General features: G+C 42.9%; 1 protein-coding gene across 3 annotated transcripts in view; it reads left to right on the top strand.

Moving 5' to 3' along the window:
* Positions 1-822: 822 nt before the first annotated feature.
* slc38a3b (solute carrier family 38 member 3b) overlaps positions 823-24945 on the top strand; it is a 284604-nt gene continuing 260481 nt past the window's right edge. For 2 of the 3 annotated variants that reach the window (XM_073072905.1, XM_073072904.1), the window contains exon 1: positions 24684-24811. In XM_073072905.1, the coding sequence (XP_072929006.1) occupies positions 24738-24811 (74 nt within the window). In that variant the 5' untranslated portion in view covers positions 24684-24737. Of the gene's footprint in view, positions 1028-24683; positions 24812-24945 lie in introns of those variants that run through there. The other variant, XM_073072906.1, reaches the window with a different exon arrangement.

The raw sequence follows: 24945 nt of genomic DNA, 5'->3' as shown, positions 1-24945 counted from the left end.
TGGGCCCGGTATCTTAGAAAGGATGTGTTATTGGAAAGAGTCCAAAGGAGGTTCATGAGGATGACTCTGGGAGTGAAGGGGTTAACACATGAGAAGCATTTGGCAGCTTTGGGCCTGTACTCACAGGAATTGAGAAGAATGTATTGCGATCTCATTGAAACCTATGGAATGTTGAAAGGATTAGATAGGGTGATGTGGAGAGGATGTTTCCTATAGTGGGGGTATCTAGAACTAGAGGGCTCAGCCTCAAAATTGAGGGTGACCTATTAGAATAGAGGTAAAGAGGAATTTTTTAGTCAAAGCGGTGAATCTGTGGAATCCTCTGCCACAGTCTGTGGTGGAAGCCAATTCAGTGGGTATACTTATGGTGGAAGTTGATCGTTTCCTGGTTGGTCAGGGCATCAAAGGAAATGGCAAGAAGGCAGGTGTATGGGGATGAGTGGGATCCTGGATCAGCCAAGATAGACTGGCAGAGTAGGCTCGATGGGCTGAATGGTCAAATTCTGCTCCTTGTGATCTTATGATCACTTAAATGTTATTAACGGGCAGAATAGCATCAAAGGGCGGTGTGCTCTACTACTGTTCCATATTTTTTCCTGTTTGCGTGTACTGTAAGTTTATATACATGCATTATATAAACATATATCTAATCATAATAATGTGAAAACACGTATGGAATCAATGCACACGGTATAGACACAGTGTAGTGTTTGAGTAAGTGTCGGATTCTGGCGAGCAGTGATCAGGTTTGCGTGGTTAATAAATGATTTACTGTCCTGTTAGCTGGGCGGTTGTACACGTGGTTAGAGGGACGGGGGCGGATCCAGCCCCAGAACATAGCAGACCGCGGCTCGCTGGCGACACTCGTGCAGAAATTGCCGGCTGCCGCTCTGTCTCCCACTATCGTGCTGTTTCCAAACACTCTTCCCGGCTCCCAGTCGGAGGCATCTGGGGCAACAGCAGCCCACCTTCTCTGCAGCGGCAACACAGGAGACAGTCAGAGAGAAGGGCTGGACAGACAGACCGGGTAAGCAGCAGATGTGTGAGACTAACAACAGACACAAAGATCTGGCAAGCTTACTATAGCGGACGATTTGTCCTCTTCCGATGGAGAGGCGTGTGTTTGCAAACGCCCGCTGTAGTTAAACATCTTCAGAGGGTGCGGATAGTGAGGGTCTGGTTTCCTCTCGACTTTCCGAACGTGAGGCAACCCGGTCAGTTTGGGATCACTCGGACTGACAGTTTCACTGTGAGATTTTTACCCACCGTCATCAGAAAGAGTTGGTAACCATGTGGAAATGGTGAGGGATTTGCTCATCCCATGGCCACGGACGCGAATTCGGTGTGTGAACATCTCGGTGGATGAGTAGCTGAAACTATATCAAAATTGGGTGGTCCGTTAGCCTGGGAGCAGAAATCCAAATCTCCAACTTCTTGTGATATGTATGTGTTTATATACATGTGTGTTAATTACTGGTGAGTGCATGAATGTCTCTGTGTTTATATGCACATAGAACATGGACTACATACAGTACCGGGTCAGGGTTTTCAGCCCACAATGTTGTGTAGATCCGTTAAGCTACTAATTAAAAGCATGTAAGTGTGTGTGTGTGTGTGTGTGTGTGTGTGTGTGTGTGTGTGTGTGTGTGTGTGTGTGTGTGTGTGTGTGTGTGTGTGTGTGTGTGTGTGTGTGTGTGAGTGAGTGAGTGAGTGAGTGAGTGAGTGAGTGAGTGAGTGAGTGAGTGAGTGTGTGTGTGTGTGTGTGAGTGTGTGAGTGTGTGAGTGAGTGAGTGTGTGTACACTTTGATATCACTTGATGTCATTTGATGTGACTGTGTATGTGCGTGTGTACTTCCCAAATGTTAGTCTCTGCTTCCATGTGAGTGTGAATCCACTAGTGAGCATGTGTATGCACATGTGTGAACGCTTGTACCTATGCGTATGTCTTTGTGTGTGCATGTCTCTCTCTCCCTCCCCACTGTCCATGCACTGCTTTATATGCCCACACATGACCACATGACAAGTGCTTTCGGTGAAGTTCAGGGGCAGTTGTTGGATTTGCTGCCCCCATGTGCAGCTGCATTCCTAGTTCACAGCTTTGGCACCAGTGGCAGGTCTGCTGAAACGCCTGAGCCTCACAAGCTGTATTTTTAGTGCCACGGCCATATTAAGATTTTTTTGTTGTGTGTACCAGTGCCTAACGTGAACTGTAAACGTGAGAGGCTGCCAGAGCCTGTGTAATCTGGTCCGGACTGGAACTGATGAAATCTTCTCCAAGTGATTGCTTCTGTGCTTTTTTAGTGTAACACCTAATTGACAGTACGTCAGGTTGTCAGTGTGAGATGTGTTGTTCTCAAGGGGGTTGTGTGATATTTCTAAATAAGCAAAATATGTAATATACCGTAGATATCTACTTTACTAGGTGCCTCTTTTGCCTAATAAAGTGGCCAGTGAGTTAACGTTTGTGGTATTTTATTGCTGTAGGCCATCCACTTAAGGTTCAATGTGTTCTGTGTCCAGGGATACTCTTTTGCACATCACTGTTGTAATCTGTGGTTATTTGAGTTACTGTAACCTTCCTGTCAGTTTGAACCAGTCTGGCCATTCTCCTCTGACCTCTCTCATTAACAAGCATTTTTGCCCACATTTTTTGCACCATTCTCTGTGAACTAGAGACTATTGTGTGTGAACATCCCAGGAGTTTCTGAGATATGCAAACCAACCTGTCCCGCACCAACAATCATTCCATAAACAAAGTCACTTACATCACATTTCTTCCCTATTCTAATGTTTGGTTAGAACAACAACTGAACCTCTTGACCATGTTTGTATGCTTCCATGCAATGAGTTCCTGCCACATGATTGGCTGATTGGATATTTGCATTTACAACCAGGTGTACCTAATAAAGTGACCACTGAGTGTATGTGTAATTATAAGGAGCCATTAAAATTGTGCTTGGAATTTCTAACTGTGAGTTAAAAATTTCAAGAGGTGTGCCACAGACCTACGGCGCAAGTAGACATTCTAATTGAGTGCTCCGTTCTCAGTGCTGGATCCTTCCTAATAACATAAAGTAACCATATGCAGCTGATCAATATATTTGCCAGCATGTTTAGCAGCCTTCAGGCCTCTATCTGCTCCCTTTCCCCCCTTCTACTCAGCACTGAGCAGACAGGGGGCAATATGACCTGTTCCTGCTCCTTTCTTCTCCATATTCCATTTCCCTTCAATCTCATAGTCTGTCACTTAGTCCGAGTACCACATAGAACACTACTGCACAGTACAGACCTTTCAGCCCACTATGGTAAAATCAGTCTCACCCTTCGCTGCTATCCACCCTCCATTTTCTTTCATCTATGTGCCTATATAAAAGTTTATTTAATCCCCTAATTTATCTGCCTCTACTACCACCCCGGCAGGGTATCTATGCACCTAACACTCTCAGTTCAAAAAACATGCCCCTGTACTCTCCTCCAATCGTCTGAAAATGGTAGTGTATTGGTTAGTGAGACACTTGATACATCAGAGTTCAGAGTTCAATCCCAGTGGACATCCTCCCCAGGGAATGTGTGGGTTTCCTCTGGGTGCTCTGGTTTCCTCCCACAGTCTGAAGATGTACTGGGTAGATTAATTAGTCATTGTAAATTGTCCTGTGATTAGGTTAGAGTTAAATTGGAGTTGTCCAGGGTTGCAAGTCGGTGTGGCTCAGAGGGACGGAAGGGCTTATTCTGCACCGTAGTAAAATAAAAATTATGTCCCCTGGTATTAGCCATTTCTGTCCCATTATCCTCTTCTCTTCCCTCCACATAATTTCCCAAAACATCTCATCATAATTACCTTCTCAGCGTGCCTTCTCTGCTCCTTTGACAAATTCTTTCATTATCTTTGTGATTTAATTTTCTCTTGATTAGCAGGATTATCAATGACAACCACTATCCAATACCCGTCTGCTGGTTTCACACTTCCCACTTCCCTGTGTCTTTTGGCTCTTTAAGGATCCTAGATGACTGTAGGTATAGTCTGGACCATTCCTGTCTGTCCCATGTTACTGAGCCATATTCTCTTTTTTTAAGAAAATTGGAATTAGATCTTGTGAAAGTTCCTTTCACTAACGGAAGGTTACATCCCCATCACACATCTTTTTGTTATTAATGTAGATTGGTAAAAGATCAGCTCGAGCAAGTAATAGATGATTACACTTAGTGGCCTCTTTATTGGGTACCTCCTGTGTCTAATAAAGTGGTCGTTGAGTGTATGTCTGTGGTCTTTCGCTGCTGTAGCCATCCGCTTCAAGGTTCAGTGTGTTGCAAAGATGCCCTTCTGCACACCACTGTTATAATGCGTGGTTATTTGAGTTACTGTTGCCTTCCAGTCAACTTGAACCAGTCTGTCCATTCTCTTCTGAGTTCTCTCATGAGCAAAGTGTTTTTGCCCACAGAACTGCCACTCACTGATTTTGTTTTTTGTTTTTGGTTAGGTATTTGCATTAATAAATTAATTAATTAGTACACGTGTAACTAATAAATTGGCCACTGAGTGTATACTGGCCCTCATTTAGCTTTAAAACTCTTTTCATTTTCAAATCTCTTCAAGGATTTAGCTCTTTGTACCCATGCAATTCACAGACCCATTGCCCCTGAGGCATCTTCATGTTTCCATTTCTGGACTCTAGTGTGTGCTTGATTTTAACCTCTCTACCAATAGAGGTCATGCCTTCATTTGCCAAGGCTCTAAGCTCCCTTCTTCCCTTTTTGTCTCCTCTCTCCCACTGTCCTTCCTTCCCCATTTGAAACCCCACTAAAAATTTGTTAGCCAAACCCAATGCCTGATTTCGTGGGGTGCTTTGGGATGTTTTGCTGTGTGAGTGGTATATAAATACAAGCTATTGTCTGAAAAAAGGACGTTACAGGGAATTTAGTAAAGGTTTTCACGGTTATGAAGTGTTTAGGTAGAGTAGACAGATAGTAATTGTTTTTATTGGCAAGGAGATCAGTAACCGGAGATCAGAAATTGAACATAATTGGCAGAAAAGCCAAAGTGGGGTTGAGAGTAATATTGTTTTACACAACGAGTTGTTGTATTGTGGAATTTACCATCTGAAAACAAGTACAAAATGCCTTGCGATGAATCTGCCATTCATAGGACAGGAAAGCAGGATGAGGATGATGGGGAGTGTGTTCATTGGGTAAGTTTTTTAAAATTGTCAAACAAGTACATTTTTAATTTTACCTATGTATACATGTTCTTGCGCATGTGACAATAAACTTGACTCAACGGTCTCCTTCAGTGCTTGGTGTCTCTGGTTTCAGTCTGGGCTGAGGTGCCCCCTCTTTCCTCTGTAGCTCACTGCCTGCTAGTGGAATCCTGACTTTTGAAGAGTGGAAGGAGAGAAATTCACAACTGGCTGATAAACCCACACATGGTCATGTGTACACATTGTGCTTTGCTTTGAAACCTCAGTTCATTTTCACTTCAGCTAGAGACAAGGGAGACTGTAGATGCTGGAAATCTGGAGCAATGCACCAAGAGGCACACAGAGACCTGAAAGATTGATTGCCTATTTCCCTCCATAGATTCCTCCAGACACTTTGGTTTGCTACAGCTCTTGCTGTGTTTCTCCTTTCACTTCAGTCTGTGGATAATTTTCCATCTGATAGATTCAGTAGCTGTGTCATTAGTTATGAAGGTCAGGTATTCTCACCTCACATCATAGTCTTTCCCCTCTTAGCCTTTTGCCACTTTGTGCCATTCTGAGCATAGTCATTGTCTTTTGGTTGAGTCCAAGTATCTACCTCGTATGACTTTGGTCTCTCTCTGCTTGCTTGTCCGCTTTGGCATTTGCCACCACTGGGGGTTGGTGGTGTTGAATGTTCACAGTGTGTTTATTGGCTTCTTGTAACCTTAGTTAAAGTGTAACGCAACCTACAGGGAGGTTGCATGTTCGTTTTCCCGTGGCCTCTTTGAATAGATAAGAGGGATCAAGCCAAGTCATGTTTTTGCCATGTGCTCAATTAGCATGAGGTACAGGGACTGTGAAAACAAACAGAAACCTCCTGACATAAATTTCACACCCCACCCAAATGCCTAGTTTTACCTTTTTCACTTCCATTAGTCTAACACAGTTTCAACAATATTGTCCACCCTTGAGCCTTTGCTCTTCTAATCTTGTTCATTCATGCCACATTCATTTCCACCTCAGAAAAGCAGGCAAGTTCCCCTTGTAATTAAGACCAGTCTTTCAATTTAAGTTCAAGTTTACTGCCACGCACCAGTATTCATGTTTACTGACAAATGAAATGTTCCTCCTGACCAAAGTGCACAACACAGAGCATATAACTCACACACATAACAGATAAAGTAATATTAGCACAAGTACATTATTAAATAATAAGGTGCATCTACGATATAAGTAAAAAGTAAACAATATAATGCTACTGGTGTTTCATGTGTGATGAGGCCTGGGTGATGGCAGGGAGCTCAGTAGTCTTATGGAGCTTTCTCCCATCTTAAAAATTCCCGTCCAAATGCTACGGAACCTCCTTCCTAGTGGTAAAAGATTATTGGGCAGATAAACAACATTACTGAAAATGCCCTGGTCAAAGTTAAGTCATCATTTGTGCATAATATGGCTGTTGCAATTTATCTATTATAATAATGGTACATCAAGTATATCACTGATGTGAAACACTTTGTGAAATCATACTAATTATACTGATATAATTAGTATTGTCAAGCAAACTTAATTGTTTTCCCTTAAGTTGTCTCCAGTAAGAAAAAGTTAAGCTTTCAAAATCTGAGGCTCCTTCTCTAAACCCTTTTATCTGTTTCTGTTCTTCCCAATTTTCTTCATGGAGTTTCACACCATGTACTCTAATTTCACTCCACTTCATGCTTTAATCATCATGAGGCATTTTGATACACCAAACTACAAATGTATGGCCATAAAACATAGGAGCAGAATGAGGCTATTTGGCCCAATGAGCCATCATGGCTGATTTATTACCCCTCTCAAACCCATTCTCCTGCCTTCTCTTTTGGCTGAAGGCATTGATTAAATTTTCATGGGCTCTGGATATTCATTTCAGTAAATCCATAAATATGAATTGCAACCTAAGATGTAGATTAAAGAATTCAAAGTCTGAAGCACTTCGAAATCCACTGATACTTTCTTTTTAGGCTTTGCTATTTGAACAACGAGTTAAACTTATGTATGGAGGCTTTTGATCTACGCAATGACAGGAGGCCATGTGGCGATGCTATCACACTTCTGAAAAATCATTTTGATGCAGAAGTTCACGTTATACATTTCAGTGATGAATGCTTCTTATTTAAGGTTTAATTACAGTATGGGAATTGCAAGACTTCTGACTGCAAGTCCCAACAAAGGATTATGAGGACTTCTGAGAGATCATTGAGATCTCCCTTCCACTTGTTAGAGACATTTATCAGGAACAGGGCCCTTAGCATTGTCAATGATTCCTCCCATCCATCCAATAATCTCTTTGATCCCTTACCATCAGGCAGGACAAACTGTAGCATTAGGACAAGAACTGTTAGGAAACAGCTTCTTCCCCCAGGCTGTAAGTTAACTTAACTCCCCACCACCACCCAGGTTTCATTATGTTTGAAGTACCAGCAGCATTATACTGGTTACTTTTTAACTTGTATCAAACATGCACCTTATTATTTGTTAATTTACTCGTGATAATATTACCTTATCTGTTATTTGGGTGAGTTATATGTACTGTGTTGTGCACATTGGTCCAGAGGAACGGTGTTTTGTTTGGTGGTATAAATGGGTATGGTTGCATGACAATAAACTTGAAATTAATTAAAGCACCAAAGTTAAAAGGTAGTGATCATAATACACTTTCCTCTATGACAAGCATGGAATATATAGAAATATTGCACTTACCTTGTGCTTACTCATAAACAGTACATTACAACATAACGTCTGGTTCAGTTTGTTTAATTGGTTCTTAAATTTATTAGACAAAATACAAAGGAAAGGACAGGATTGCTGAGATTGGATAGGTTATATAACATATATACAGAAAAGTACTGGAAAAGACCAGCAATATTATGAAGTGTCCCACCCTCTCTGCTCATGGATTGTTTACCCCACTCCAATGAGGAAGGAGGGTTTGTAGCATCAATGCCACGATCACTAGACTCAAAAACTTTCCCCAATATCTCCACCCACTAGCCCACCCCACCACAACTCCAATCACCACTACTTTATCATTTCCTGTCAATCACCCTATACATCCTGTGCCTAATGTCACTTTATGGATATATAATCAACCTATGTATATAAGCTATCTTATGTATTTATTGTGTTTTTTATTATTATGGTTTTTACCTTGTTCAGCTTTTTGTGTTGCATTGGATCCGGAGTAACAATTAATTTGTTCTCCTGTACACTTGTGTACAGGAAATGATGTTAAACTATCTTGTTGATATGTGTAGAGAGTAAAGTGGTCCGGGTGTATCTGTGTTGCAGAGTGGGTTGTTGTGATTGTGGCACCAAAGTTTGTCATTTTTTATGTACAGTGCTTATAAAAAGTATTCATCTCATCTCCCCTTGGAAATGTTCATGATTTATTGTTTTACAACGGCGCATTGCAATGAATATAATTTGGCCTTTTTTTGACACTGATCAACAGTAAAAGACTGTTGTGTCAAAGTGAAAACAAATTTACAAAGTGATCTAAATTAATTACAAATGTAAACCACAAAATAATTGATTGCTTAAGTATTCACCCACTTCAAGTCAGTATTTAGTAGAGTGACCTTTGGCAGCAATTACAGCCTTGGGTCTGTGGATAGGTTTGATAGGTTTGCACGTCTGGACACTTCAATTCCCCCCCCCCCCCCCAGTTTTTCTGTACAAAACTGCTCAAGCTCTGTCAGATTGCATGGGGATCATGAGTGAACAGCCCTTTTCAAGACCAGCCACAAATTCTCAATTGGATTGAGGTCTAGACTCTGACTCCAGGACATTAACTGTATTGTTTTTAAGCCATTCCTGTGCAGCTTTGGCTTTATCCTTGGGGTCATTGTCTTGCTGGAAAACAAATCTTCTTTCAAGTCACAGTTCTCTTGCAGACTGCATCAGGTTTTCCTCCAGGATTTCCCTGTATTTTGCTGCATTCATTTTACCCTCTACCCTCACAAGCCTTCCAGGACCTGCCTCAGTGAAGCATCCCCACAGTGTGATGCAACCTCCACCATGCTTCACAGTAGGGATGTGTGTTTTTGATGATGTGCAGTGTTTGGCTTACGCCAAATATAGCGTTTAGTCTGATGGCCAAAAAGCTTAATTTTGGTTTCATCAGTCATAGAACTTTCTTCCAGCTCTCACATGCCTTCGGGCAAACTCTAGCTGAGATTTTGTGTGCGCTTTTTTTCAACAGTGACTTTCTCTTTGTCACTCTCCCATAAATCTGTGACTGGTGAAGCCTCGGGCAACAGTTGTTGTATGCGCAGTCTCTCCCATCTCAGCCACTGAAGCTGTAATTCCTTCAGAGTTGTCGTAGGCCTCTCGGGTGGCCTCCTTCACCAGTCCCCATCTTGTATGGTCACTCAGTTCTTGAGGGTGGTCTGCTTTGGGCGGATTTACAGCTCTGCCATATTTTTGATGATTGACGAAACTGTACTCCAAGGGATATTCAGTGACTTGGAAATTTTCTTGTATCCATCTCCTGACTTGTGCTTTTCAATAACCTTTTTGATGGAGTTGCTTGGAGTGTTCTTTTGTCTTCATGGTGTAGTTTTTGCCAGGATACCGACTCACAGCAGTCGAACCTTCCAGACCCAGGTGCATTTTTACTACCATCAATTGAAGTGGGATTTTCAGGGGGACTTCCAGCCTCCTCAGTGGCCACGTCTGCACCAGGTGCATTGTGATGCAGCTCCTTAGAGACCATGTTAGGGAACTGGAGCTGCAGCTCGATGACCTTCAGCTTGTTAGGGAAGATGAAGCAGTAATAGACAGGAGCTACAGCGAGGTAGTCACCCCAAGATTACAGGAGACAGATAAATAGGTGACTGTCATGAGAGGGAAGGGAGTATGTCAAATAGTGGAGAGCACCACTGTGGCCAACCCCCTCAACAATAAGTACTCCATTTTGAGCACTGTTGGTGGGGGTTGGAACGACCAACCTGGGGGAAGTAACAGTGGCCGTGCCTCTTGCACTGGCTGAAGCCCTGTGGCTCTGAAGGGTAGGAACTGAAGGTGATGGCAGCAGTAATAGGGGACTCTATAGTCAGGGGGACAAATAGGTGATTCTGTGGAAACTCGGATGGTAGTTGCTTCCAAGATGCCAAGGTCCAGGATGTTTCTGAGCGCATCCACAATATCCTGAACAGGGAGGGTGAGCAGCCAGAAGTCATGGTACATATTGTAGAAAACAACGTAGGTAGGAAAAGGGAGGAGGTCCTGAAAACAGAATACAGGGAGTTAGGAAGGAAGCTGAGAAGCAGGACCTCAAGGGTAGTAATCTCGGGATTACTGCCTGTGCCACGCAACAGTGAGGATAGGAATGGAATAAGGTGGAGGATAAATGCACGGCTGATGAATTGGAGCGGGAGCAGTGATTCAGATTCTTGGATAATTGGGACCTCTTCTGGGGCAGGTGGGACCTGTGCAAAAGTGACGGGTTGTACTTAAATTGGATGGGGACCAATGTTGTTGTGAGCAGGTTTACTAGAGAAGTTGGGAGTGGTTTAAGCTAATATGGCAGGAGGATGAGCCAACAGGTTTACGAGTAGTTGATAGATATAACATGAATGTATAGAAGGACAAGCCCATGACTAGGTACAAATGCAGACGGAGCAAAGAGTTAAATTGTACCACAGAGGCAAAATTCAAAAGGGCAAAGAATGCAGGACTGAAGGTGCTGTATTTATATGTGCGTAGCATTTGGAATAAGGTGGACAAATTTGTGGCGCAGTTACAGATTGATGGTGGAAGGCCATAGTTGGAAGCTTAACATCAAAGGATATGCGTTGTTTTGAAAGGACTGACAGGAAGGCATAGGTGAATGTGTGGCACTGTTGGTAAGAGATGAAAGAGGAGACATTAGGTCAGAGAATGCTGAATCTTTGTGGGTGGAGTTAAGAAACTGCAAGGGTAAAAACACCATTATGGGGTCATATATAGGCCTCCAAAGAGTGCCAAGATGTGGAGTTGGGATTGCAAAGAGAGCTGGAAAAGGTATGTAATAAGGGTAATGACACAATTGTAATGGGGGACTTCAATTTGCAAGGGGATTGGGAAAATCAAGTTGGTATCGGAATGCAAAAGAGAGAATTTGTTGAATGCCCATGAGATGACTTTTGAGAGTAGTTTGTGCTTGAGTCTACTCAGGGAAAACTTATCTTGGATTGGGTGTTGTGTCATAACCCAGGTGTTATTAGTCAGCTTTAGTCAGTGGTATATTTAGGCCAAGTCCATTGGTATATTTAAAGCAGAAGTTGGTAGTTTCCTGGTCAGTCAGGGCATCAAAGGATATGGTGAAAAGGTAGGTGTATGGGGCTGAGTAAGATCCGGGATCAGCCATGATGGAATGGAGGAGCAGACTCAATGGGCTAAATGGCCTAATTCTGCTCCTATGTTTTATGGTCTTACGGAAGCACCTTGACTGCGCACAGATCTCCAAAATCAGATTTCCATTTAACTAATTATATGACTTCCAAAACCAATTTTCTGCACCACTGATGATTTGGTGTGTCATGTTAAAAGGGGCGAATGTTTATGCAATCAATTATTTTGTGCTTTTTATTTGTAATTAATTTAGATCACTTTGTTGAGAACTATTTTGACTTTGACACAAAAGAGTCTTTTTCTGTTGATCAGTGTCAAAAAACCAAAATTAAGTCCACTATGATTTAATGTTGTAATATAGTAAAATATGAAAACTTCCAAAGGGGTGAATACTTTATTTTGGCACTGTAACTTCATACTGAATCTTTAGAGAACCACATGTGCAAGACCATAATAATTGAGGTTTCCCATTCTTTGTGAATTAATATCTTTAAAAGTGCCAGCCTGTCTTCAAATATATTCTGGAGCTTGGAAAAGAGAGACCATTTTGGTAGGCTTCAGTCCTTTTTTTTAAATGTGTTTATGGGATGGGCCAATACATACTGTTGATCACAAATTAACACAGACTTCAGGTGTTTACAAGGATATTTTAGTGTAGTGGTTGCCAACCCATTGATCGCGATCAACTGGTCGATCTTTGAGACTTTCCCAGTAGATCCCGACAAAAAAAAGAAAAATAAATACACAAATACTGTTGAGAGATTGTTTCTGGGTTGTGGGGTTTTAGTTCCGTTCTTTCTGCCCAGTGCACATGCGTGTAGCCCCCCCGTACTACACAGTGTAATTCAGTGGTCCCCAACCACCGGGCCGCGAGGAAACGATATGAGTCAGTTACACCTTTTCTCATTCCCTGTCACACCACTGTTGAACTTGAACCCACGCGAGGTCATCAGTTGCCTAAACGCAGTGACACCTTCGCGCCAGGGATCACTGGTTCGCCTCAGGTAACCGGCCGGCGGGAAGTGCCGTTGCTATCGGCCTGGAGCACGGACAGATGGGTGCCGTCTCTAAACCTGTTCACCACACCAAATGTCCGTGGGGAACCCGGTGCTAAAATATTCACAGACGACCTAATTCGGGCTCAGGGTTTCATAAGTAGCAGAGCAGCTACCTCGCTGCCATCTACTGAAGCAAACTTTTGTTGGCTGATAGATCCTGCAAGTGGGGGGGCGGGTGTGGGCCTGTCACTCTCCTCGCTCGGTCGGTCGCTCTCTCTGGACTGCGGCCTCTGCGGTCCTGGTATGGGGACCTCCGGCCCTGACCTTGTCCTCTCACCCCACCCATGACCAGCCGCACCTGGCCAGGGCGTCTGGCGGCGGGCGGGAGGGAGGCTGGAGTTCGGGCCCGGAGGCTGTCTAATGAGGCAATGAAGCCGTCAAAACTGCTCTGGTACCCTGAGTCCAAGCACTCCCCACTGAAAGATGAACCCGCTGAGTTTTCTGAGCAGAAAAAACATGAGCAGCACGGGACAGCCGCTAAGTGCTGAGAGCCGCGAAAACTAAATTGCGGAATAGACTGGACATAAGGAACCAGCTTCAAGTATCGCTGTATTCCCCCACCTGGCAACTGGTCCGCAAGAATATTATCAATATTAAACAGGTTTGTGGTGCGAGAAAGGGTGGGTACCTCTGGTGTTTATACATTATTTCTACTTCCAGGTTGTGGGGTTTTACTTCCAGTCTTTTCTGCCCCAGTGCGCATGCGTGTGATTAATCGATCTGGGGTCGATCTGGCCTTTCACTAAGGCCGAGGCAGGGGATCTTGGGCTTAAAAAGGTTGGTGACCACTATCTTAGAGTGTAGTCAAACACACTGATGGATCTTGAATTCTACACACAGTGGCCACTTTACTAGCTACCTCCCGTACCTGATAAAGTCACCACTGAGAGTATGTTCATGGTCTTCTGCTGCTGTAGCTCACTCGCTTCAAGGTTCGACATGTTCTATCTTCAGAGATGCTCTTCTGCAACACATTCAATTGTTGTTACATGTGTTTATTTGCATTACCATCACCTTTCTGTCAGCTTGAAGCAGTTTGGCCATTCTCTTCTGACCTCTCCCATTAGCAAGACATTTTCTCCCACAGAACCTCTGCTCATGGGATGATTTTTGTTTCTCACATCGTTTTCTGTAGAGAATTGTGTATGAAGATCCCAGAAGATCAGCAGTTTCTGAGATACTCAAACCACTCCGTCTGGCATCAAGAATCGCTTCAAGGTCAAAGTCACTTAGATCATTCTGAACAACAACTGAACCGTTATGATTAACTGAACATTTTGACCGTGTCTGCATGCTTTTATGCATTGAGTTACTGCCACATGATGGATTGATCGGATAATTTGCATTAACGAGAATGTGTACAAGTGTACCTAATAAAGTGGCACTGACTGTATATTGATAACAGAAAAACAGATTTCCTTCACAGATGTTGCAGTCAGTTCAGTCACCATTTTCAACTCTAGTTCTTTAATGAATTCAAATTCTCTAGCTACAGTGGTGGGATTTGAAATCATGCCTTTGGATTGGTTACTGGTTAATACCTACTGGTATTAATAATCCTATAATTTTAACCACTCCTTGCAAGTGATTCTCTTCATGGAGTTCTTAATCCTCCACAAATCTCCTTTACTTACTGAAGCAGCTAGGCCGTTGCCATCTTTCCAGCAATTTCCTCTATATTATAAACTCCAAAGATCTCCTACTTGGACAACTCCAAGAAGATCATGGGAAGGGAAGCAAACAGGAAATTAATTGAGAAGCTCAGGAGCAAGAGGCAAGCAGTTGTCATCTTCATTAAATGTGAAAGTAAGCTAAAGATAAAAGATTAGACCAAATGTGTTGTTTTGCATTAATGACAGCACAATCTGAGGATGGGTCCACAAGTGTTGCCGCGCTTCCAACACCAGCATAGCCTGCTCACAGTTTACCGGTATGTTCTGGAATGTGGGAGAAACCGGAGTTCCTGGGGGAAACTCACAGAGTTGTGGGGGGGGGGGGGGGGGGAATCGTGCAGTCTCCGCACAAACAGTGGCAGGAAATGATCGCTGTAATAGCACTATGCTAACCATTAAAGTGTTATAGTCATCATTAAATATGATGTGTTGGTCCACCATTTTAAAGAGTTGTAAGCTCTGCAAACTGAGGTTGTCTTTACAAGCTACGAATGAAGGGTTTGCAAGACAAAGGACAGGAAGAAGAAAAGTAAAGTTGGAAAGCAGAGAAATCAAGGACAAAAAATAACCAGTGCACTATGATCAGAATCAGAATCAGACTTTAATCGCCAAGTACCTGTGCACATACAAGGAATACAAGGATGTGACGGGCGCTAAGAATGTAAAAGAAAGGCAAGCTTATGAGCTGTGTGTTTTAGTGTGAGGAACATGCTCAATAATGTAGATGAATTAACTGTGCAAGTTAATGTAAATAGGTGTGATAAAAGGGGCTTTATGGAAACCTGGCTGCAGGGATACTAAGGAAGAGAAGCAAATATCATGGTCTATTTAGTATTCAGGAGGGACAGGCATAGGGGAATTGGCATTAGTTTTGCCATTTAATGAAGAGATTAGTTAGTTCAGTAGGTTAAATGATGTGGTGTCTGTATGGGTGGAATTAAGAAAGACTAAGGGGCGGTGGGAACTGTGTACTGATCGCCAGTGACAGTGATGTAGAGAATGGCATTAAATAGAAAGTTAGAGACTTCCTCATGTTAGTGTTGTGGTTAGCCCAATTCTTTTCCAACTTCGGACGTTGGATCTTGGAATTCAGTTCCAACGTGTGAGTGTATGGGATTCCTCTGGGTGCTCCAGTTTCCTCCCACAGTCCAAAGACTTACCAGTTAGTAGGTTAATTGGTCACTGTAAATTGTCCTGTGACTAGGCTATGGTTAGATAGAAGGGTTGCTGGATGTGGCAGAATGCCCTGTCCTGCATATTTTTAAAGAAAGAAAGAAAGAAGAAAAGAAGGAAATAAAGGAGACAGAAGGAAAGAATGAAATAAATAAAGGAAGGAACGAAGGAAGATAGATGTGTGCATTAAGGGTACAACTGTAATCACAGGTGACATCAATCAGTGTCTAGATTGACCCATCCAAATTAATAAGAAAACTGTGGTGGAGGAATTCCAGTTGGTTTTCTTGCCTAGTATGCTGAGGAAACAATGAACCAGAAGAGCATCCCAGACTGGGTATTGTGTAATGCAAAAGAATCAATTAGCAGTCTTGGGGAAGAGCCAATAGAGAGTGACGCAGTGGATTCTGAGACTAGGGTTCTAAAAGAAACTGTGATAGTACAATATACTGGATTGGGCAAAGTTACTTAAGATGTTAAAGTCGATCAGCAATGACAAATATTTGAAGACAAACACACAAAATGGCAGGTGAAACCAGGTAAGAAGGAAGGTGGCAGGTGTGTGTGTGTGTGGGGGGGTGGGGTATGAAGTAAGAAGCTGGGAGATGATTGGTGGAAAAGATAAAGGGCTGAAGAAGATGGAATCTTATAGGAGAGAAGAGTGTACCATGGGAGAAAGGGAAAGAGGAGAAGAATCAGAGGGGGATGTTAGGCAGGTGAAGAGAAGGAGTAAGAAGGGGGCCAGAATGGGGAATGGAAAAAGAGAGGATGGAGTGTCGGAAGAATTTAGTGGATATTAGAGAAGGATGTTCATGCTGTCAAGTTGGTGGCTACCCCGACAGAATATGAGGTTGGTCCTACAGCCTGAGAGAGGCATTGTGGCAGCAGAGGAGACCGTGGACTGACGTTGGAGTGGGAATCGGCAGTGGAATTAAAATAGGCATTGTGGCAGCAGAGGAGACCGTGGACTGACGTTGGAGTGGGAATCGGCAGTGGAATTAAAATAGGCATTGTGGCAGCAGAGGAGACCGTGGACTGACGTTGGAGTGGGAATCGGCAGTGGAATTAAAATAGGCATTGTGGCAGCAGGGGAGACCGTGGACTGACGTTGGAGTGGGAATCGGCAGTGGAATTAAAATAGGCATTGTGGCAGCAGAGGAGACCGTGGACTGACGTTGGAGTGGGAATCGGCAGTGGAATTAAAATAGGCATTGTGGCAGCAGAGGAGACCGTGGACTGACGTTGGAGTGGGAACCGGCAGTGGAATTAAAATAGGCATTGTGGCAGCAGAGGAGACCGTGGACTGACGTTGGAGTGGGAATCGGCAGTGGAATTAAAATAGGCATTGTGGCAGCAGGGGAGACCGTGGACTGACGTTGGAGTGGGAATCGGCAGTGGAATTAAAATAGGCATTGTGGCAGCAGAGGAGACCGTGGACTGACGTTGGAGTGGGAATCGGCAGTGGAATTAAAATAGGCATTGTGGCAGCAGGGGAGACCGTGGACTGACATTGGAGTGGGAATCGGCAGTGGAATTAAAATAGGCATTGTGGCAGCAGGGGAGACCGTGGACTGACGTTGGAGTGGGAATCGGCAGTGGAATTAAAATAGGCATTGTGGCAGCAGAGGAGACCGTGGACTGACGTTGGAGTGGGAATCGGCAGTGGAATTAAAATAGGCATTGTGGCAGCAGGGGAGACCGTGGACTGACGTTGGAGTGGGAATCGGCAGTGGAATTAAAATAGGCATTGTGGCAGCAGAGGAGACCGTGGACTGACGTTGAAATGGGAATCGGCAGTGGAATTAAAATAGGCATTGTGGTAGCAGGGGAGACCGTGGACTGACGTTGGAGTGGGAATCGGCAGTGGAATTAAAATAGGCATTGTGGCAGCAGAGGAGACCGTGGACTGACGTTGGAGTGGGAATCGGCAGTGGAATTAAAATAGGCATTGTGGCATTGGGAAATCCTGCTTGTTGCAGGTGGAACAGAAAGTGGTCCCTGGTCTCATCAGCTCTCACTGATGTAGAGGAGGCCAGATGTAGTAGCTGACACCAGCAGACTCCCAGATTAAGTGTTTGTCTCACTTAGAAGGACTGTTTGGGCCCTGAGTGATGGTGATAGTTTTAAAGAATACATTCATTGACTACAACAATTATTTGTTCTTGACTGGAACAAAACCAAACAGGAAGGCTAGCACATCCATAGCTAACAAGGAAAATTAGGAATAGTAGAATGGCCAAGGGGAAGTGAAGTGTTGGCAGAGATAAGATAAAAGTTAAGAGATAAGCTTTAGTTGTACATTGAAACATCCAGTGAAATGTATCACAAGTGTTGCCACGCTTCTGGCGCCAAAATAACTTGCCAACAACTAACCATAGCGTCTTTGGAATGTGGGAGGAAACTGGAGCACCTGGAGGAGATATACATGGGTGACAGAGAGAACATAAACACGCCTCACCGACAATGGCAGGAATCACGCTCCCAGCAGTGATCGTTGGTGCTGGAAAGCGATTGTGCTAACTTCTGTGCTGCTATGCTGCCCTTAAAGTGCTGCTGATACCCAGAACTGAAGCAAGGACCATTAGATCTTGAGTCTAAATATCTCCCAACTGAACTGAGGGCTGGGAGTGGTTTAGAAGAGGATCAAGAAATTAAGTGGTGGAAAATGGAATATAAAAGTTAACTTGTAGGGAACATAAAAACAGACTGGGAAAGATTCTTTGGGTATGTGAAGAGAAAACGATTGTTGAAGGTGAGGTCCTGGGCAACACTATGCTCAAATTGTCCCTGTGAGCTTCTTTACTGCAGCTGTATCTTGAACTGGAGGGAGAAAGAGGCAGCGAGTATGTTGGGTTTTGGGAAAAGCCCTAACATTAATCTGTGGAAAGTCATGGCTTGATGTTGGTGGATCCCCACTCTTCTAACTGGGAAGTATTTAATAGAGTCGTAAAGTCAAAGAACACTACAGCACAGAAACAGGTCCTTCAGCCCATTTAGACTATACCAAACTATTATTTTGCTTAGTCCCATCAACCTGCCCCCAGACATAGACCTCCATACCCTTCCCATCCATGCACCTCTCCAAATTTCTCTCAAATATTGAAATCAAACCCTCACCCTTCACTTCGGCTGGCAGCTCATTCCACACTCTCACCACCCTCTAACTGAAGAAGCTCCCCCCCATGCACCCCTTTCACCCTTAACCCATGACCCCTAGTTCTAGTCTCACCCAACCTCAGTGTAAAAAGCCTGTCTTTACCCTTTCTGTGCCCCTCATAATTCTGTATGAGTGAAAGGAAAAGATAAAGCCTCTCCACCTTTTACTTTGTCAAAATCTGTTTATGCACAAGAATATTTTTAAACTCAACTTGCCGCTGGAGTAACGAATATGCTAATGTTGACGGTATAGCTATGATGTTAAGCGCATTAATCTGAGGGATTAATTGGAGGATTTCTTCCGCCTCGAAGCTCTGGGATGGCCTTTACTTCAGTAGAACAACAAGCGAGCAGATTATGGCTGCAGTGCACCTGCTGAGAGGCTGACCTAGATTCCCAGGCACATGAATGGGAAAATTCAGTTCACTGGCAAACCTGGTGCTGTGGACTTGAAGAGGAAGTGGGGGGTTTCTCTTGCGATTGTAAGACTCTGTTGGGCATTGGTAATGTAGAATACTGCGAGTCCAGTTCACTGGTTTATGACGACACCCATGGTGGGGGAGCTGCGTGGCTCTGGTTGTGGCATGGAGTAGACCTCATTCCACAGGCTCCAGAGGCGGCGTGGCCTGGTTGAAGAGGACTGGCCCTCCCATCTGTGCCGCCTTCCAGTGTTCAGTAGGTGAAGGACAGGCTGGATTGTGTGCGCCTATGGACTGCTGTCGGTGTGTTCTTTTTGCCCACAACCATGCACCATCAATCTGCAGGGCACATCACTCAGGGACTTGATCTAGATCATATTTTTAGTGTGACTGAATGTTGACTGCTATCTTATATATGCCTTGTGCTACGTATGACTGTTGGTACTGTGTTTTTCACCTTGGCCCTGGAGTAATGCTGTTTCATTTGACTGTATTCATGTTGAATGATACAGGTGGTCTCCGTTTTTTGAACGTTTGCTTTATGACAACTCGCTGTTACAAAAGACCTACATTAGTACCTGCTTTTGCTAGCCAAAGAGGATTTTCGCTTTTACAAAAAAAAGACGCCCACTTTATACGTGTGTTTACCCCAAGAAAGATTACCATGGCCGTGAAGCCTTGTGCATGTATGCGTGTACGTGCATACGCATGTACGTACGTATGCATGTACGTGCATAGGTGTATATGTGCACATGTGTGTACGTGCCAATTTTTTTCCTCCAGATTGATTTTGGCTCGCTGTCTTCCCAATTTTGATAAGTGTAACTACACCGTACATACAATATTTCTACTTTATATTGGCTGTACATTTATCATATCATTCCTGCTTTTACTATATGTGAGTGTTGTTTTAGGTTTTATGTGTTATTTGGTTTGTTTTGGTAGGTTATTTTTTGGGTCTGGGAACGCTCAAAAATTTTTCCCATATAAATTAATGGTAATTGCTTCTTCGCTTTACAACATTTCGGCTTACAAACGGTTTCATAGGAATGCTCTGCCTTCTGAGAGCAGGGGAAACCTGTAATTAAACTTGAACTTAAACTTGCACCTTTAAGTGAACCTCAACCAGATTTGGCATAAACACATCAACTTACAGTGCCAGCAATAAGATTGGGGTTCAGTTCCTGCCGCTGTCTGTAAGGAGTTTGTACCACACACAAAATGCTGGAGGAACTCTGCAGGTCAGGCAGCATCTATAGAGAGGAGTAAAGAGCCGATACTTCAGGATGAGACTCTTCATCAGGACTGTAAAGGAAAGGGGGAGAAGCCAGAATAAGAAGGTCTGTTTGTCCTCTCCATGACCATGTGGATTTCTTCGGGGTGCTCCAGTTTTCTCCCACGTGTGCCTAAGCTTAGTGAGTTGTGGGCGTGCTATATTGGTGCCAGAAGCAGAACCCTCACTCACTTTGATTTGACTTGAATAATGCATTTCACTGTTTGTTTTGATGTACAAATGACAAATAAAATTAATCTTTATAAATCTTACTTTCACGGGATGTAATGGACATTGGATTGTAATATATAGTGTGCTGTGTTTCATTTTATTTATTTCACATTGCTTGGTAATGTGAACTTCAGTGCATTTAGCAGAAAACCTCCAGGGGAATAGCATGGGGGTGGCAGAGTGTTACAACTTATAGGGCTGCTGCCTCACAGTTCCAATGTCCCCGGTTCAATCCTGGTATCCTTTCCTGTCTTTGTTGAGTTTTCACATTCTCTCTGCGAGTGTACGGGCTTCCTGTACGTACTCCAGCTTACTCCCACATCCTCAAACACGGTTGAGGCTGGTAGGGTAAATTGCAAATTTGATAGAAACTCCTTCTACAGATCTGTGAGTATCAGGTTCCTCCCCAACTTTCCCCATCCCAACCATTCACAAGCTGAAAATTGTCACTGAACCAACCCTCTGTAAAGTTCAAAGTAAATATTTTATTAAGTACGTATACAGTATGTTATCACGTACTATCTACCATGAGATTAATTTTATTGTAGGCATTTACAGAAAAATGTAAGAAATACAACAGAATCTCTAAAAATCCATACATTAAAAAGACAAACAATCAACAAATATGCAAAAGAAGACAAACTGCAAATAAAGAAAATACTGAAAACATGAACTGTAAATGCACCCTTAAAAGTGATTCTGTAGTTCATAGGATCAGTGTGGTGATTGAGGTTTGTTTGTTTATTTATTTATTTATATCTTGAGATACAGCACGGAATAGGCCCTTCCGGCCCTTCACGCTGTGCTGCCCAGCAACCGGGAATTTAATCCTAGCCCCATTTGGAGAGTAGCTCCGGAAACAGCTTAACTTTCTCCTTCACTTTAGTGCAGGGATCAGGATCGCTCCAGCCTTACTCATTAATTTATATAAAGTGGATATGCTTACTTAAGCCATGTTTAGAGGCAAAGTATCAAGACATTTGAGAAGATAGGATTTTCATCAAATATTTATTAGACAAAAGCCCTGAGCCAAATCTTCCACCAGTTACACAAAAATTCAGAAAAACAACAAAGTCATGGAAAACTTGATTCACTTTCTACAACCTGGGATCTTCCCCTCCATGAAGGCAGACAACACTGATGAAATTCACCTTCCCTGCTCAAGCACAGCCAATGGTCAATTGAAAAAATGAGTACTGGGAGATCTGAAACTTGGCACTTGTCCACCCTGATCCCTGCTTACTTGTTTCAGGCCTGCACAGGCGGTGCCTCCCAGTCTCCACCCCACACCCAGCTAACGAGTCACCTACCAGCTCATCACCTGCAGCCTATTTAAACCCAGCTCCCATCTCTGACCCTCAGTTACCCACTGAACCAACAAGCTGCTCCTGGCCTTCAGTCATCCTGTTGCCTTGTTGTGTTGAGTATCTGTTCTGTCTTGTTATGTGGCCCCTTGTAGCTTATTATTTTGCAGTTTATTAATATGATTTATTTTACTGCTAAATCATCTCTGCTGATCTGTTTTTGGGTTAAGCCCCCTTTATATCTCCTGAAAACTTGTGTGCTTTGGGGGCATAAATGTTTTTCAGTAAGTACCTCAAAACATTTGGTACAGCACTGACAATCAGACTTTATGTCAGTGTTCCTTCCAACTGTCATCAGTACCGAGGCTCTGATTAGAATCCATCCACTCAGGTGGCCAGACCACAATGCTGACACCAAGTCTTGAAGTTTCCAGCTCCTTCACAACATACTTCCAGGAGAGCAAAGAAACCGCCTCAAGAACCTTATCAAATTTTCCTCATCAGTCCCTAGCTGTGACCACTCAGATGGCGAAGCTGCCTTTGGGAAAGGAGTCTTTAGGAGGGGAGTGTGTGGCCAAGCACAAATAGAAAAAGCAGTGCACTGCATCCTATATACACACAAGCCACCCATCTGCCCCAGCTTAGATGCAGACTAGGACTCAAAGAGCATCTGCCTCACCTGTGACACAGTCTAGGACACTTCAGTCACCTCAGAAACCACAAATCTGGAGGGTAAGTAATGCATTCATGACCCCGAGGAGAGTTTTGTTTAAATAGCTTGTAATAAATCTCAATGCTGCCAAAAAAAAATCAGAATTAGCATGAGCTTCAGGTGAGGTCTGTCGGATTTAATGTGGATTGTTGATTTGGTGTGGAAAGTCTGGTTGATGACTTTGATTTTGAACTGCTGCTGAATGGTGTGCTCAATGTCTATTGACTGGCATGACTAGGTTAATAATAGTTTGTCTGCCATTTGCTTGCTTGTCACTTCAGAAGGCGATTGTAAGTACACACTGCAGGATTTAGAGAAGTAGCTTTGTAAAGTCAGCAGTTGTGTCTTTACAGCAGTCTGACAACTTCATGGTTGCTGCAGCTTTTCAGATCTTTTAAAACAGCAAGACTGATTCCTTTGAAATGTTCTGCTGGGATTTAAATTTGTTAATATTGTTAGTTAAGGTCTATGGATTAGTAAACATTGACTCAAATGATTACAATATCACAGCAGTACAATATTATTCAATATTCCAGGACTTAATACCTACTTTTTTCTTTTTAAATCTTTTTATTAATTTTAAGAAAAACATTAGTGAACTATGAATACAAAACGTTTGAGAGTACATAATTAATAGTTTAAATAAACAATCAGATATGTAATAATCAATATATAAGGCCTCCCAAACTCATAGTATTAATGTAAAAGAATCGAAAAAGAGAAAAAAAAAACCCCAACAAAAACTAAAAGAAAACTTAAAAAAAAACTAACCAACATGGGCAATTACATAATGTTAAATACATACAGTAGTGCCGATAACTCCAAACCTCCATCCAAATAATTAAGGATATTAACAGTAAGGTTTAGGATCAGACCATTTAACTCATATGAAAATGTTGAATAAATGGTCTCCAAGTTTCCTCAAATTTAACTGAAGAATCAAAAACCACACTTCTAATTTTTTCTAAACTCAGACAAGAAATAGTTCGAGAAAACCACTGAAATACAGTTGGAGGGTTAATTTCTTTCCAATTCAGTAAAATAGATCTTCTAGCCATTAATGTAACAAATGCAATCATTCATTGAGATGAAGCGGATAGACGATTATTATCTATCATTGGTAAACCAAAAATTGCAGTAAAAGGATGCGGTTGGAGATTGATATTTAAAACTCTTGAGATAATATTAAAAATATCTTTCCAATAATTTTGTAAACAAGGACAGGACCAAAACATATGAGTCAGTGAAGCAACATCAGAATGACATCTGTCACAGGTTGAATTAACATAAGAATAAAATCGAGCAAGTTTATCTTTAGACATGTGAGCTCTATGTACAACCTTAAATTGTATTAGGGCATGTTTAGCACAAATGACTTAATACCTACTATTTACAGTTTCAGTTTATAATATGGTTGTCACTGTCAAAATGCATTTGAACTCCTGAGGTGGCCACTGGAATCCACCATTGTACACCTGGGTATCGCATGCTCCTTCTCCAGGGGCACCCACTACAGACATAACCTTGAAATAGAGGTAAGCAATCGGCTCAGGAAGACCTCCCCCCTCCCCCCCCCCCCAGGCCTGTGAATAGCCAGTTAGAGCAGGCCCAGGACCAAACTGGTGAGGAGATCCCCTGAGTGACCCTAACCCCTCCGCACTATGTGAGGAAATTGTTCTTTTCCCCATTTAGTCGTTACAGTGTCAGCTTCCCCAAGGAACTGAACCTGCCTGTGGTGCTGCAGTTTTAAATTATTCTCACTTATTCTTTACAGAGTTGAGGTTATGCTTTCCTATATTTGCAGCTCTGTATGTCGCTCAGAAAGGGGAAAGAACACACATCTCAAAAGACAAACACAGATCTTTAGCCCTTGCTACAGGGCATTGAAGTTTATGAATAGTGCCTACTATTCCAGGGTTACCAGACTAAATGCAGTTCTTTCATACTCGTACCCCATTTTAAATACTTTCATTGTTTTAACTGGAGCTGTAAAATCATTAGTAATCACTCCAGCCTCCCAACCTGTTCCGTTCAACCCTGAGAAGAGCAGATTTGCAGAGAGACTAAGAATTTATTTAGAAAAAAAGCACATTTCTGTGCACGGGCCAACTGTAGTCCTTACTGCGTAGGAAGATTTCATCCACACAGTCAGCGCACAGATTCATGAGAATCGGCTAGCCCTTTTGCTGATGTGTGGGGTTTTACATGTCTCGCCACCCACTCCCTCTGAGCCCCCATCAGGTCAGCTTCAGCAGCTTAGCAGGTAAGCGGTTTCTTACCTCTATCAATGGCATTCATGAGACTGTGGACGAGAGGTATTCAGGGTAGAGTGCTGAGTTTGAATTATTTAAAAATTTACCCCTTTATGAGTTAGTTATTCACTGTTTCTGGAATCCC

Source organism: Hemitrygon akajei, chromosome 19, assembly GCF_048418815.1.
Source record: "Hemitrygon akajei chromosome 19, sHemAka1.3, whole genome shotgun sequence".
NCBI lineage: Eukaryota > Metazoa > Chordata > Chondrichthyes > Myliobatiformes > Dasyatidae > Hemitrygon > Hemitrygon akajei.
This window is presented reverse-complemented; position numbering and strand designations above follow the sequence as displayed.